At 37.0% G+C, this 17,823-nt stretch overlaps 1 protein-coding gene and 1 non-coding gene across 3 annotated transcripts in view; both read right to left on the reverse strand.

Annotated features, from left to right (window-relative positions):
• Window positions 1–17,823, reverse strand: part of LOC139960399 (uncharacterized) — a 173,494-nt gene that overhangs the window by 80,720 nt on the left and 74,951 nt on the right. For both annotated transcript variants that reach the window (XM_071958744.1, XM_071958743.1), the window contains exon 8: window positions 13,176–13,270. In XM_071958744.1, coding sequence (XP_071814845.1) covers window positions 13,176–13,270 — 95 coding nt within the window. The remainder of the gene's footprint in view (window positions 1–13,175; window positions 13,271–17,823) is intronic.
• Trnac-aca (transfer RNA cysteine (anticodon ACA)) lies at window positions 2,977–3,048 on the reverse strand. Its single transcript has one exon. It is a non-coding gene; the product is annotated as a tRNA-Cys (tRNA).

The following is a 17,823-nucleotide window of genomic DNA, read 5'->3' on the forward strand; positions in this document are numbered from 1 at the left end:
AGGCAATGGAATGCTTCTGGGATAATCTAACACTGAAAAGATATTACCATAAGTGAATGAGAGAGAAAATGGTAAATTACTGGCAGACATGAGGGGGGAGAGGCCGGGGGATGGGATGGGGATGGGGAGTTATACTCAAACTGACTGGATAGGCCATTCATAAATATTTATATGTACTTAATTGTTTATGTGATAAAAAATACCTTAATTATCTTTAAACTGTTGTTGCTGATTTTCTGAGGTCTGAACACTATCATCCTTTGACCATATATCCCAGTGATACATGCATACTATGAATGTCATCAACATTACAAGCTGTGACCTTTGACACAACGGAATATCCAAATGGGCAATCTTATTAGTTTGGCCTAGCTGTCCTTTTCGTTGATGGTCAAGGTCCTAATACATGATGGCCCTCAGGCCCAAGTTACAATTTCCTCAAGCTACAAAACTAACCAATAACTCTAAAGTGCCTCCTACTCTTTCTTGCCTCTCCCCTCCCTAACTCTCCTCCCCCCATCCCCTCTCCCTCTCCTTCCCTTTCTCCTACCTTGAAACATTATCTCAAAAATTAAAGTGTTCAACTTGAAGTTGTTCTGAATAAATCAAACCAGAGGAAGTAATGAGAACGTTCAACAATCTTAAAGGTGTGTTATTTTACATATGTATTCATCATAAAAAAAAAAAAAACATTTTATTCAAAACTAGAGTGACTTCCAACAAAACAATATGAAATTGGAACTTGCCATTGTCACAAATACTTTGATCAACATTGATGGCCAAGACCTGTCATTTTTCTGTCATTTTTTTTTTCTAAAGTATTTCTTGATCCCAGTCGAATTAACAAATTCTGCAAGAACCATTGTCGGAGCATTTGAACTGTTTACAATACGTCTAAAGTCAAGGCCATCAAATCAACTGGGTTCCTAATTAACCAGACTAATGACCAGGTCAGACTGACCAAAACATCACAATTAAAAGTCCAGGGAATTTGAAATCCGTCACTGCTTAGATGCTTTAATGCGACAGTGGAGGGGCAAAGTAAGTATATATCATCCTGTTTTGTCCTGTTATATCTATCAACTTGATGGAGGTAAAAAGCAATAAAGAAGTCATTTCTAGGAAGTGGTTTTAATGGGACCATCAGAAAGAACTTTGACTACAAACAACACAAGTGCATTCCCATCACATGATTTAAAAGACAACAGCCAGCAGGAAACTGTTCAATTCGACACTTTTGTATCGTCTACTTGCTACTTCTTTTGTAAAATTTTACGTTTGTAACAGATACTCCAAAACTTACTCGTTCTGAGTATTAACGAACGACGATACCTCTTTTCTAAATGAAAAAATACAGAATATAATGGATGCTCAGGCAGTGCATGGTGTCAGTGATAGCAAACGGTGGGGCCTATGAATTTTGTCCTAACAACAGGTTTCACAGAATATTTGATTAGATAGAAAAATCTCATTAGAATCACTTTGGAAACTTCAGAATCATAGATTTGATAGTCCTGAAGAGAACAGTGACCGTCATGAGGTCAAGAGGTCAAGGGGGAGTAGGGAGCACAGTGCAAAAATATTACCAATTGTCATAAGCTAGGTAGAATGGAGTGCATAGGTACAGGAGATGAGTAAGAATGGAGTGATGTAAATAGATATACTTCTGATGAACACAATTGCAAGAGAAATGGGGTGTAAAAACTTCTGTCCAAATATGCAGAGAGTCATAGCTTCAAATGTAACATCAAGAGGGTCTACTATTTTGAGAAACAGTGATCTGTTTCAGTGCATCCATTTTATTTTTTATTTTCCATCCATTAAGTTTGATTGACTTTTTGCTTTCTGCTTGTACTTTCCACTGAAAGTCAACGCTGTTGTTGTAACTAAAAAAAATAGCGACTAATATGAAAAAAAAAGTTGGACATGCTTAATAGTACCCATGACAGCCTATAGATATAACAACTAGAATAAAAGGAATTAAGAAAGTAGTGAAGTGGGGGAAAATCATTTACATTGGGCTCACTGTCATAACACGTTGCAATTTGTTCAACTGAATATATAATCGTTTTTTAGTTATTCAACTTTTCTGTACTCCTGTCAAGGTAAGCACTGATAACCACCTCACAGAAAAAAATTCTGCCTTTTGCTTTCATCTTCACAAATAAGACTTACCACAAAATATTCTGACAATGTCAGAAATTTTATTGTTTTCTGGAAGTTTTGGTTGGGTGATGGGATTAACAACATACAAATAAGAGATTTGTTGTGAATTCCTGAAACCAGAGATAACGAGTCGCATAATCTACTTGTATTTCATCTCTGTCCTGAAGCAAGTTTAGTTACAATTCTCAAGGATACATATTATTTGACGTTAGAACTGTGACTCTATGCTATATGTTTATTAACATGAGGTTTGGTCTACAGAATATGAAATATATGCAAAGTTAATAGCTGCGTGTACATATATATACATACATTGAATATATATAAATATATATATATATATATATATGTATATATATATACATATATATATGTATATACATATATTTATATATAAATGAAAGTCGTAATGAGTTGGAAAATCAAGAACAGTGAAAAAACTTCCAACCGGGATTCGAACCCGGGCCTTCCGCTCTGTACGCGGACACCCTAACTACTAGGCTATGGACGCTGATTGTATGTCCAGAGGTTCGAAACCGGTAAGGAAGGTCGTAATTCCACTGTAGACGTTTGTCACCTGTATCGAACAATACTAGTTCTGTTTTTGGTGACATATTTTGCCTTACTCTAGAGATCAAACATGATGCTAACCAACTCAAAATCATTTGTGATTCCTTAAGCCGGATCTCGAAAGAGATACTTTGAACAGACTTTATGTTAATGCAATGGAGGTAAACGACAAAGGCAAATGAATATATATAAATGAAAATCGTAAAGAGTTGGAAAATCAAGAACAGTGAAAAAACTTCCAGCCTCCACCGGGATTTGAACCCGGGCCTTCCGCTCTGTACGCGGACACCCTAACCACTAGGCTATGGAGGCTGATTGTATGTCCAAAGGTTCGAAACCGGTAAGGATAGCCTAAAAAAGTGTATAGCCTAAAAAAGTGTATATGTATATATACATATACACTTTTTTAGGCTATAATCAATAGTATACACTGACAGTTTTTCAAATGAGCAAAGAACCATTTATGCCATTGTAGAAACAACAGCCCTTTCGAGATTACTGATTTCTAAAAGTAGGAATCAAGACATTTTCCTTTCATATCATGGCTGCTTTGTCTCTACTCAATAAGGAACAAATTTTGTTCACAAATTTCCATACAGATACTTAAAGATTGGAACACCAAAACAATTATTAGAAAAAGCCACCTTTTCCTTCTCCCCTTTCTTTCTCTCTACCTTACATTCTTCAGGAACTTAATGTTTCTCAATAAACCGCATCCTCACATTAACTTTGAGTGCACTTTGAATTTTCAGAGTAATTTTAGTTGCTGGGGAGAAGCTGGACAACACACTTAACCTTGGGATTCTTAAGTAAGGAGCACTAGTCTCTCCTGTGAAGGAGAAAATAAATCTTTTTTTACTTAGTTGATCAAAAATCTTCTCTATCCAGGAAATGTTTTTCAAAGCAGAATTTTCAACAATGTGGTGATTTCCATATTGTAGTACTCCATGGGCATAATAATATTATTATGAATATTGTGAAGATTATCATCTGTAGATATATTAAGGAAAAAGAGCTCTAGACTTTACCAAAGATGGGAGTTTGTGGAAAGGAACTATATACTAGTCTTGCGTTCATGATATCGGGGTGGGCTGATATTCGCAATATCGGCGGCATACTGGTATCTGTAAAATTTAGCCTCATTACCGATATTGAACTCTTTTTTTTCTTCACAACAAATCCATTTCTAATACTTGCTATGATTTATTAATCTGTTTTAAAAAACCTATTTCTTTAGCCTCAGTTTCGATTTTAATCAATAGCCAGTGGTCAATATGCCGATCAACTGGTCAAAGAAACCAGTTTTGAAATACATTTACTTTAAACAGACCAGTCAGGCCACTAACGTTACGTACATAGCAGTCTTTGTCGCGCGTTTTGGTAAATTTCACCAGTCTGACCGCTTTAAACACAACATAATTAACACTGAACATACCTGCTAACACCTGTTTTGCACTTGCAAATAATCTTGGCAAGAATCCAAGAAATTTTTTGCACCATCAAAGTTGTAAACATGGCATATTCAGACCTACGAACAATGTGCTACGGTCAAACTCAGTGTAAGGAGTAACTTATGTGACGTTGAAATGTATATGTATATAACTACAGTAGTAGCCTATCACAATAACTTTTACAGTGCTTCTGAGGCTCTGCCCAGAATAAAAGTTATAACATGTGGAAACCCCCGACAAAATTATTCCAAAAATTGTGTATCTTTTATAAGCTGCAAAGTATAACATGGATGCAGCTTAAAAAACCAAAAGACATGTTTTGTGAATTACTGGAAACAAATCAAAGAACACAAGCTACTAAATTACATAGTAATAGGATTTTCAAATATGAAAAGTATCAAAAATGCAAAATGCTTATATTTCAAGCTCAATTAATTTTAGCTGAGAGAACCTTTGAAAGTTCCAAAACATATCAATATCCCGCAAAACACTGATTTCACAAACAATGTCAGTGCAGTTGTATCCCGAGGCATTCGGCATAAACGCATAATTTAGAGGGGGGGGGGGAATCAGGAGGAGAGGAAAGAGGAGATGACAGATGAGAATGACAGCCATCTTCCCACTTACATTCCATATTAAACACACTTCTTGAAAGTTTCTAGCATTAGCTATCCGGAGGGCATTTAGTGGACCGTATAATTTAGGGACTGTCTGTAGTTCAAGTTTACAACGATAAATATTTACACACATAAATAGTATTGTCAATAGACATGTACATAAGCAATAGGGAGAGGGCTTTGTATGTGACACACATTGCCTGTCTGAGTATAACCTGTGGTTTGATGTTGACCATAGATACAGTATCACATACTGTACAAACCGATATGTGTATTCTGTTTCAGTGGTGTAAGCAAGGAACGACAGGGCCCTGTGTAGCAATGGAAATGGACCACAAAGCCCAAGCCCTGGTTTGGTCTTGGGTGAGCAATTTTTTTATATTTGTCACCTCTACAGATGCCCAGATATGGCACTCTCAATCTTTATCTGCTGAGGGCAGGATTTCTTTTCATTCCACTTTGGCCTACAGCTGGCCACTTATCTTCAGCGGAAGGGCAGTTATTTTAGTTGCCACTTTTGTCTATTTGGGGACCCAGGGGACCCTGGGAGGTTGCACAGGTCACACCGGCCTAGTTTTGCCACTGTAGTGTTTCCTTCTCATCTTCTTTCCATTTCTCTCCCGCCTCCAAACTTACTCATTGCTCTAACAGACCACCTATTAGGTCGACGTTGTCACGCTGGAATATATTGGAACATTCCAAAGTCGGTGACAGGTACAGAAGCATTAACTGTGACATGATATTATCAAGTATAGGTACTACATCATTCTAAATCTGGGACTCTGTCAATTTGGGCAACAATTTTCAATCTGCTTAATACATGATCTGAGCATCGGATGGGCTCAGACGAGTGCGATGCAAAATTTCCTCCCATATTAGCGATCGTTCTCAATATTCATGCACAATTACATACAAGATTACTTTTACACATGGGTAACAGAAGATGTAGGGTAACAGAAGATGTAGGGTAACAGAAAATGAGTAGAACTCTAGTAGTACAATACTCAACAGAAAATAATTGTGAGCAACAAACTTCATGATATATTTGCACTGTCCAAGTTTTATTCTAATATACTTAACTTGGTGACATACAACACAGTATCCACATTCCCTAGCTCCTCCCTCCCCCCCCCCCCCCTCTCACACACACATCCTACCATACTTCAGGTGATCCTCAAACTATCTTTCCATCTTATGAATCTACATTCTGAATTTCTTCATATCCAATATGGAAATAATAAAAACAAAAAGCACATATATTTCAAGTCAAGGCCAAATGCAAATACATCCACCTGGAATTAATACCCCCCCACCCCCCACCCCAGAATGAAGCAAAGAGAATGGATTTATAATTTGGACTCTTACTCTTTGCTTAATCACCCTTCCACTCATATGCAGCACAAGTTTGGCCTTGCACTAGTAACTAAAATATTCATGTGTGCTGTAGAATATTTAGGCACATGGGAATGAGTCTGTATTATCAGTAGTAACATGGGAAAAATCCTGTCTTTAATAGTTCCCGAATCTTAATCAGTCTTCTCTTCTAGAACACTTCAAACACAAAACTTTGACAAGTGTTTTGAGAATGCCAAGGGACTTTCATATCTTAACTTTTCTGCAAGTCAATAAACACTTTAGCAGTAATATAAATATTTAGGTGAATAAAGTTTGACTATTCTCTCTAACCAGTCAGTAGTTACCATGGCAGCATGTCACAAACTACCCCAGGAGGAGCACTAAATCATAACATACATCCTAAACATGACATGCAATGTTTCATGGGTTTCATCATTCCTGTGGATTACATTTTCACGTAGGGCAGCTCCACAGTAGTTATTATAATACCTATAGGTAGATATGAAGTCATCACAGAACCAGAAAACAGAGGTAGGCCTACTCTTATCATGTCAAGGTGAACTCAGGTTTCTACTTATATGCTGTTTAGATGTTCCAATGGACCTGCTTGGCTCAGCTGTCCATTTCCATCACAAAACACTGAAACATCACCCTCCTTCAATCCTCAACAGAGATGGTTAGGAAAATGTCTTCATTACTGGCCAAGTGGCTAGATATAATTTAAGAGGGGTGGATAGTTTCATTTGGCGCCTTTTAGTCGACTGACCATATATTAATCTACTGATGCTTAAAATGAAATATTTTCACACTATGATTCAGGATGGAATATTGTTCAAATGTGACTTAACAGGTACAGTACTCTGAAATTTCTGGCTAAAGAAAGCAAAGGTGAGGGGGGAGGGGGAGGGTAAGGAACAAATTCATGTAACAGTTTATGGAAACAGTATTAATGTAACAGTTTAATATGTGTCGTAGCTCTTCAAATGAAATATTCTAAATACAGTGGTTCCTATTCCAGTACCAATTGCTGTAAATTTAAACACTATTTAATGTTTTTATCCATCCCTTTCATAAAAGTGTGGCATATCATAAATCTGCTACAAGTTCAAAGTGAGGAGTAAATACATGAAACTTTCCATTTTCACAAACCTCGAACATGTGATCATAGGTGTGACCAGATCATCAGAGAACTTAAACTTTCGTTTTTCTACTTTCTATTGTTTTAAGGGGGAGCTGGACCAAGTATTACATGATCATGCTAAGTTTTTAAAAGTACAAACAACAGCTAGGGTGTGATACTGCCACATCGGGACAAAGAAACTGGTTGGGCCTGCAAGTAAACCTATAGAGAACAAATGTTCAACTGGGACCCTGTACTTTGTTTCTTTGTTTGTTTAATGTTTTTAATCCCACAAGCACGAGACACTGCAAGTTATACATATATATATATATATATACCTACTACCTTATCGATTACATCGGACATTCTCAACTCAACTAACTGTTTTGTGGGCAATTTGTCTTCCAGTCATCCCAGAGTTCCTTAACATACATGATCTGTAGCCAACAGGAAGCAATGAAGGGGCTTGTTAGGATAGAAAACACTTCCTCTTCAATCTGAGGCTGATAACCCTTAACTTCATGTGAAAACAATAGAAGGAAATCCCCAAACTAGTAATACAAGCTGTAGCAGCCACTTCACCCCGGATGACAAAACAAAAGAGGACTTTCGATCAACCTGCTTATGTTTCACTCTGTTTCTAACACTGCAAATATACAGCTGCGTTTTCCATTTTAAAGGGATCGTCCTCCACACGATGGTGGTCAGTTGTCTATCATAAGTGATATGAGGTCATTATCCTTATTCCTATCACCGTCAATCACTATCATCTCTACACAAAATAAAATGTAGGCCTGAAACATGTAAGAATACTAGAAAGATACTTGGAATACATTTGCTTATTCTTGTTGTGATATGTAACGCATTATCCTAACGCACGATTAAACCACTTGATCACTAGCTGTATAGTAGTGCAGTATACTCACAACCTTGGCAATGTGTCAGGTTTTTTTTATATTTTACTTTCAAAACATCAAGTTCATGAAAGTAAAAGGTTTCTTTAACAATTACTGCAGAACTCCAGGGTTTGGGAAAGAAGGTGTTAGGCATTGACCCAGAGGGTCAATTGGGGCACAGTGCTAAATGCATACCAATCAATATGCTAGATAGATGGGAAAGTACAATAGTAGAGAGAAGATAGGTCAGCATTTTTTGTTTGCTAATTTCATAAAATGAGAGTGGAAACAGAAGAATCATCAATCTAAAACAGGATAGAACTCCCCCAGTCAAGTTTGGGGGGATTTCAAATTTGGGAGGGGATTTTCAACAAAAATGGTCTTTTTCTGAGGGGGGGGGGGGGGAATTTCATGATGTTAATAGTTAGATGTACGTACATATGCCCGTACCGAGACTTAGAGCACATATATAGTACATACAGGGCAGCACATATGGTCGACCATTGAGACCAATACACACTGTGCAGTGCCGCACTAACGAAGCCATGGTTTGTTTTTGGAAAGATTTGACCAATCTCATTACTCTTTACAAAAATTAACAAATCTTTATAATATCCCACTTGTTATTGGAAAGTTTTGTAACTACAGTAACGATGCAGGAAATACCAGGAATTGTTGTGGGAAAATTCCCCACAAAAAAATATTTTTGCTGTACCCTCTAGATATATTGCATGGATCCTGCAAACGCATGTCCCAATGCGAACACTGGTGTAGGCCTTTGGTTCTCGCCATGCGATCTTAAATAGGCCTATAACTTAGGCTTATAAATGTTGCTGTGTTCTCTAAGGAACAGGTTACAGAGCATACAGTTGTGATCCCCATCCTTCCTTCTACCAATGGACACTACTTTTATTATGGATGAGTTAACGAATGTGTCGGGCAAATCTACACAAAGTTTTCGAAAGTTAGAAAAATATTTGTGATTTTGTTCATCAAAATGTGACCAAATGTATGCTTGACAACCCAATCCAGCAGTATTACTTTCATTGCAGATTAATGGTAGGTAATAACATCAATTACTGTTGTATGATGTCATCAAGAAAAGTTCATTCTTCAATTGCAAAAAGAGGTTGCAATGAATAGCAATTAAAAATTTAACACAGAACCTGATATTATTTTTCCATTACAATTTGATACCCATGTTAGTAACTAAAAGAGAATGTGGGTGATCCCATTTAAATATACTTGTAACAAACACTTTGGGAACTCCAGTGTACATATAGGAGTCTCCTTACCTCCCTATTAAAACCTCTTCCACCCCCCCTCCCCTTCAACTTCCTTCTCCCTCTGGCCTGACCTCTTCCCCTTCACTGAGAATTTACATCATTCTTTGAAATAATACAGAAAGGCATCCAGCATTAACATGCATTTAGATCTATTGCCATCAAAGCTTGTCATGTATCAAAGTCAGAAAACATTTTTGAAGGGAAATCCAGTCCACACGAACATGTTGTTTTGCTCATGGAAATGAACTCAAAGACATACTTAATCAAAGAGAAGCCTGCCATTTTTCTCTCAAGTTCAAAGATAATTTGTAAATCACAATTTCTTCTGAAGAATGACTGAGAAGAAACTAAACATATCAAAAGACAAGGAGAGAATATCTGCCAATATGAATCTCTGTCACGGAGCTGCATAGGTTACCATTTCAGAGTTCAACCTCATATCATGGAAGCTCACTTGTGGCTCTTGGGAGGCCATTCATGCAATAATTCATACCAAATTGACAACAATTGGCAAAATCTTGTAATCTATCATTTGTATGAGGTGAAGCAAAGGGGGGGGGGGGACCTCTTTGCTGACGTGAAACGATGTCAGCATTTGGTGACATTACAAACACATGGATCATGCACGTACCCCTGGTATGAGAAGTTAAATTCCCTTGTTATCTGCATCAAACATCAGTATCTGAAGCTGAGATGATCAGAAAATTTATGTATTACAAGGTCTCTTTTAATTCAATGTACACTGTTTCATGCCTGGCAATCCAGTAAACATGATACAATACTAGACTTCTAGGAAGTTCAAATGGTTATAACTGAAAAAACACATATTTCTGTTACAACATTTTGATTAGGACAACATAAGCCTGAGCAACAATTGAACATATACCACTGTATTATGAACCTTTATCACTGCCTCATGCCATCTTACCCTTCACTATTCTTTATCTGCCCCCCCCTGCCCATCCCCCTGACAGATTGCATCTTTATTCAGAAAAAAGTATCTTCTCCTTTTCTTCCAATCCACTAATTCTAATCCTCTCTTTCCTCCCCACTCAAACCTAACCTCCTCCTTTTAATCTTTCTTTTATACCTTCCCTAACCCAAATCTAACCAATCCCTATCCCATCCCTTCCCATTTTATTTCTTTGTAAATACTTTCATGAGTAGACTTTATAATTCATCAAATAATTTAACAGCATACCCCTTCAGATCAAACTTCACAGATGTATCAATAGATTTATTTACTGACAAATACCTCACCATGACCCCGCCACTGTTAGGTTCTTTCGTTAAACTGGTACAAATACTACAACAAGAGACGTTTTAAAGCATTTCAAAATTTGGTTGTGGATGACACATACACAGCAAGATAGTATTTCCAACAGGAGATGCGGCAGCTTACATCCAGGTTCCTCATCAAGGAAGGGTAGTTCCTAGTTTCATTGGGAACCAGAGTCAACCCACACATACTAGGGTAGTCAAACGTTGACAAGTATTATGTGCATTCACTTGCATTTAAAAAAATTGATTAGGTAGGATTAGCTATGTATTGCACATTGTTATATGGTGAGAAAAAATCTGGCTATTCAAATCACATCATAGGCCTTCGTGTACATAAATAGAAACAAAGAATACATCCGAAACCTACTATTATCCACTCCACGCCACATGAAAGCAATCTTTAATATTCCCTACATTAATTCTTTTTCAATATGGAAACTTTAGGCAAGGTCTCTTCATAATTCATAATATTAACTAAGAAGCATATTTGATAAGAAAAAACATTGATCATTGATCAACTGTACATTAGTATCAACGGTAAATATTCGTGTGCAGACAGACAGACCCTTCGGCTTAAGTGCAGGGTACTATTGCAATAAGAGCATCCCAAGAAAATCCTCTCCTAGGTCAACGAAAAAGCAAATAATTAATTTCAAAGGAAAACTTTAAAAAAGTCTCCCCCTCCTTTTTTCTTTTAATTTTTCTTTGCAAAAAAAAATGTATTCTGTTTAAATTCAGACAATTTCCCACTTTTTCTCCCTCTTTCATATGAACACAGAATCCATTTAGGCCCTTCATGCCTCTAGCATTAACAGCCATCAGCTGGGAAAGACCGAGGGAAAAAGCACTTTGCTATGTAAATGAAGGTGAAAATTTCTCAAAAGAATAATTAGCAGAACTGCTTTTCAAAAAATCTTTGAGGAAACATTTCTCCCATTTAGAAAAGCAAGTTTGTGATCCCCATAAATTGCTTACAAATTACACATTAATATGATTTGGACCAGAGTAGAGCCTTCTGCATATTTTAAATGTCTTTTTACTTGTAAAGATTCCATCATGGGTTTGAAACAATAAGGATTGATTAATGAACAGAGAGAGAATGAGAAAACAAACAAAAATGTCAACAAAACTGTCCAAAAGTGGAAGAAGAACCAAGGGCAGTATGGGAACATTAGATTATCATCAATTTGACTTATGATGTAGAATAATCATAAACTTTGTTATCGTGAGGGGAAACCCTTAACATTGAATAGATGACTAATCATTAACTCTTCTACCCCCCTCACCACCCCCCCCCCTCCCACCCCCACGCTCATGAGACAAAATGATCAGCAATGAAACAACTTACGGAGCATTTTCACTCACTTTGAAAGTTCACTATAGTATCTACATAACTTGAAAAGTTAGGATTGCCAAAATTGTACTTCCATAAACTTCCAGAAAGTCTTAAACTTTTGGGGACTTAATATGACCTGTATTTCCAAGACTATAACATAAACTTGTGTTCATTCCTTGAAAGCTGTTAGAGCAAAACTTGGCACCAATGTGGTTTCCTCTTTACCTAAAAAGCAGGGCTGATGAACTTAAAGGGGACCAAACGTCTCAAGCTAATACACTAAAAGACTGAAGCAGAGATTGTAAAAAGAAGCTCATTAGTCCAACTCCTAAATTAAATTCTGTAATTTATATTAATTAATTATTATTTTGGAGATGGTAAATTGCTTTACAATATGTAGCATCATTAATAACCAATACATTAAGTTTTTAGTTTCCTATTAAAACCAAATTTCTGTCCTTAAATTTTTGGAATTTTTTAACACGATTTGGTAATTAATGGTTATCAGTTTTGGCCGCCAAGGTTAAAGTTTTGAACAGTACATTCCTGGTGGTTCTGAATCTAAAAACTATTTCCAGATAATGAAAAAAATTGGTAAAATACAAAAATCAATTGTCTCAATTATGAGGAATAATGGTGCCCGCAAAATACTCAGTTGAAGTCGGTGCTTGGTGACCATTTTTTGACTTGTTTAGCATATTTGGGGCCGATACTGGCGGTACTTTCAGTGGCGCACAATAGCAGTTCACTTGCTGGACCAGTGAAAAAGTTTTCATTCAAACGCTAAGGTAAAAGTTCTTCATGTGAAATCTTAGTGATTTATGAAAAAATGTGTCTTTTTAGGCTATCCTTAATTAATTGTTCATTAATGTTCATTTGGTGGAAATAAGAAACTAAGCAGGGTGTCTTCATCCCTCGTTAGAGCAAACGTTCATTTGCCTCATACAAGATACAGCTTCCATTTAACAAAGACCTCCATTTGACAGGATACAGACCCTTAATTACGTACATATAAATAATCCTGCCGGCACTAATCAATAAGAGGAACTCGATTAAATTGGAATCCGTTATAATAAGTTAATCTGATATTACTCACATTAATGATGTCTCCTGCTTTAAAGGAGAGAGCAGCCCTGTCATGAAGTCGCATGAAATCCTTGATGGCTTTGGCCTGTGACCCTCCGATTGCATCTACAGGAAAGAAAGAAAGCAACAAGGCAGTTATAGGAAACCAGTTATCAACAGCCAATTTGTTATTCTTAAGAGTCTGTCCTAGTTGGTGATGAGTCATAGTAATGTATTGTATATCATATAATTCAGGTTTATATACTTCATAGGTTCAATCCTGGACAAGAGAAGAAAATAATAAAGATGCCAACTGGAGATGTTTATGAATGATGATTAACCTTCTTCATTGCTTCCTATTAACCAGAGCCAAAAATAGTCAGATACCCAGAACGGAGACTTTTACTTGATGTATGAGAAACTGTACTCAGTCTAATCATTCTGTACCCTTGTTGTAGGACATTGCTTTTTTTCATTCTATTTTTCTTTTTGTTAGCTATCATTCTCAATGAAGTAGGGAATATTTAATAGACTCAAGTAAACAACAACAACACTGATTACAAACTGCCAAAGCACTTCTTTAACCCTCTGTTGACCCACAAATAACCCTTCATCTCCTCAAACAGTGGGTAGTCTTGTAATCAATGTATGTGACCTTGTACATAAGAAGTAGGGGTCCAAGTTGGCCCTTCTTGAGAAATCATGTTTTATAAATACACCCTCTTCAATGCATGCAAAGCTTGCACATGCAATAATGTCTAAATTGGTGGCACTCTTCATTGGAACCACAACAACGGCTCATATAAAGAAAAGGTTTAGTGGAACTTTTGGGATGGTACAGTACCTGTGATAAGAAAAACATCTGTAAACACTGCTCTTAACATGCCAGTAGGCTAAAAGGTGAGGAATTTTAACATAGTTTTCAGCGCTACTAATAACACTGCAGGTAGCAAACTATATCACAGGGCTTTTCAATTTGTGACATTTTGTGCTACGCCCCTTGCCCCTCGATTCACTCCCCTAAAATACCATCAGATTTCAATAGGAAACTTCTGTGAGTGCTCTAATGGGGGAGGGGTTGGGGGAGGGGGCTCACACCTAGAATTAAACTGGATGCCCAAATGTACACTAAACCACACATCGATAAAAAATACTCTGTGAGGATCTCAATCTGATGTATTGGATGGAAGGATGAGAAGGAGAACAGTAGACAGAAGTGGGTTATATCTGTGAAAGGACATATTGCTGAGAACGTTATGGTCAAGTGGTTAAGGCAGTGGACTTGGGATCTAAGGTTTGCAGGTTCGAGTCCTGGCCAGATCATTAAGTTGTGTCCTTGGGCAAGGCAATTTATCTCCATTACTCTCTCACCCAGGTATATAAATGGAGGTGACTTGTAACTATAGTTGCGTGCGCCAGTTTGTGGCTGCACCTAAGGGAAGTTCCCCCGGGGGACACGTGGATGTGGTGCACTGTGGTACCCCAGGAGAGATTGATTGAATTGTGCGCACTTTGGTGTGTGGGTGTGACAAGTTACCAATGACCAGGGGTTAAGTTGTAATGTAATATGAGAGGGCCATGGCCTAAATCAAAGCTGTAAACCTATAATTTCAAATAACTAAAAAGTTTAAAAGCAGATTCTTCCAAACATAGTGAAACTACAGTGATGCTGTGGGACGACAGGTATGTTTAAGAATTAAATAATCTGGTATGATGGCAACAGATAATCTTCACACAAGTTTGTTTATAGGCAGTTAATTGCAGATCTGGATTTCCCTATGTGTACAATTGATAACATTGTGCCATGTATATTTTGTTAGCTGTTTGATCTGTACAATTTGGTAATCATCACAATACATATCCTAAGAGTCTCATATGGTTAAGTTATTGTCTCTTGAAGATCAATGGAAGAAACTATAAAAGCACATTAACATGTCCACAATGTACTACCTCTCCTCCCCCCCCCCCCCCGCTTCCCTTCTGTGTTCTTGCCCGGAAGTATTGTTCCTTCTCCCCTCCTCCCCCCTCCTTGCTCCCTCCCTCATTCACTATTCCTCCTATCATCTTCTTGCTCCCCACCCCACCTTCCTTCATCCCTGCTCCCATATTTTCCTCTTCCCTCCTCCCGGGAAGTATCTTGCAAAAATATGGTGCAAAAAACCAAGTTTGGTCTATTTTTTTCCAATTTAATTAGGGCTATAAGAGTCATTTTTCTGAATAGTTTCAAATATTAAAGATATAGCCTATCAATCACAGAGCCCAACAGAATTTCATTTCTTTTTTTAATGTAACAGTGCACTCAATTACAATTTTGACCATTATGAAAGGGAAAGTTCTTGAACCGATGTGGACCGACATAACGAGTATGAAGTTTCATCCAAGGCTTCTCTATACGATGTTTTGACTTCCACAGAAAGCGAAAAGACCTTCTTGTACTCATCAAGTTACTACGTACACAGGAAATATTTTATCCGGTTTGCATAATGCTAGCAAAACGGGCAAATTGTTATACAAGTACAAAAATGAATGTAGCAGTTCTGTAGTACAGAGGAACTCTAGTAATTTACAAAGTTCAGCGTCTACCAATCAAATTTGAAAGTTTTGAACAGAAAATTATTCCCTAAATACATAGAGAGAATGATGTTCAGGGAAGCAGTGTTCTTTCAGACATTGCGGTTTACAAAGGCTGTCACATACAAACATACACACACACGCACACAGCATGAGCCGATCCTGTTTGCCTTGGGGAAGGAATAACAAATGAGTTAAGCAATTTAAGATATGTGAGATACAAATCTGATTTTTCATCTAGCAGTAGTGCAGAATATGTTTATCTCCCCTACAATATGTCACTTCCTCTGTCACTTAAATGTTCCTTTAAAAAAAAATTTAATCTGCTAGTAGCGAACTTCTGACAGGTTAGACTAACAAATTTAATTTCAACCTGATCTGTAACATTTTCAACGATGTGGGGGACCTCTAGAAGGATGTTTCTTTCCTGATCAAAATGTCAGAGCATAAAAGCTAGCTTTCGAATTGCCTGGACTCCCACTTGACGAAAAACAGATTATGACGATTCTGGCACAACCCTTAGAAAAAAACTCTGAGAGATGACATTTTAGGTGTTATGCTGCTCAACCTCTTAATAGTCACCTTTCATGCAAAGTTACAGATCCTTAGAAATTATAAAATTTGCTAACTCAAAATTTAACTTTACCTGGTCATATGGGAAATGGGGGGAGGGGCCCCGGTTGGTCATTAAGGGACCCACATTGAATTCTGAAGGGAACAACTAATATTTCAACCACTTGAATAGTATCACTTTTTTTCAACACCCTTACTATGTTTGGGGATTTGAACCAAACATCAAAATAAGGTGATGACAGAAAGCAACCAATCACAACAGTAAATATGGTCAGAGTGTAAATGAAACTGGTTAAAAAAGTGTACTTCATAGTGAAAACAGTTATTCCTGAGGTGTACAAGTTACAAGCCTTATGAGCAAGCCATATGCTAAGTATTACTTATTGTCAATTTCCTGCTCTGTGTTTACAAGCTAGGCCATCACAGATAAACGTTTCATTTCATGAAAATTTACAGTAAAATCTCTAAAACTACAATGAAGTTTTAATTCCTGCTACTCCTTGTCACTTCCGGTGGTCGTGCAGTGAAGAAGAGCTAGTTTTGCTTGAAAGCTCTGCAAAAAACAAACATTGGCTGTTTTACTTCCAATCACTCATAATTTTTGTATCTGGCTCGAGATCCAGCCTTCTCCAAATGCAGCATAGTTGTTAAACAGTTTTTTTTTTTCATTATTCTTAAAATATATAGATATGTGTGTGTGTGTGTGTATATAGGCAGATTTCAAGGAGAGGGAGGGACAAAGGTGGAAATATTCTAAATTGATTAAAAGAAGACTTTAGAAATTTGCACCACTTTAGAAGAATCACTGTTTATCATTAGAAAATAAATGACAAATCTATACAGACCAAGTTTGCATCAAATTACACTTTTGCATTGTTCAAATATATTATTTTTGTCTTCAGGTTAACATTCCTAAATTGGAGGAAACTTTACAGTTGTGGATTATAATATCTTTGGCTTCAGTTCATCCTACTTACAGAAGAATTATGGATGATAAGGAATGTTTTTTTTTTCCTTCTTCTCTTTCCATTTTGCTTCAAAACCAACACAGTAATAATTTATTGTGTTGCTGAATGCAGCTATTTTTGTGAGGAGACAGGTAAGTCCATGGCTGAAGTAAATTTAGCACATTCTATTCCTGACCTGATATATTGTTAGGCAAACATTAATAGTCTGCTGTAATTGTACGAAATATATATATCTATCATATATAACAATGATGATGATCATTTGATGGTTCTACCACTTCTCTCTCAATGCATCCTTACATATCAAAACTAAAAGAGAACAATGAATAAAACACACCATAATCCATTTATCCTTCATCATACATCTCATATATTATTACTTCTAAGAGAGAGAGAGAGAGTGGTGTACTACTGTTCAAAATAGAGTTTACAATTTTCAAAATCCAAAGAAGATTCCCTTTTGGTCTGAGTTTGGAGAGATTTACAATCCCGGTGAAAGACTGTTACAGGGTTCGGCACTATGTGAGGTCAAAGGTTACACGTTACGAGCTATCAAAAGTCACGAGA

Source organism: Apostichopus japonicus, chromosome 19 (genome assembly GCF_037975245.1).
Source record: "Apostichopus japonicus isolate 1M-3 chromosome 19, ASM3797524v1, whole genome shotgun sequence".
NCBI classification, from domain to species: domain Eukaryota; kingdom Metazoa; phylum Echinodermata; class Holothuroidea; order Aspidochirotida; family Stichopodidae; genus Apostichopus; species Apostichopus japonicus.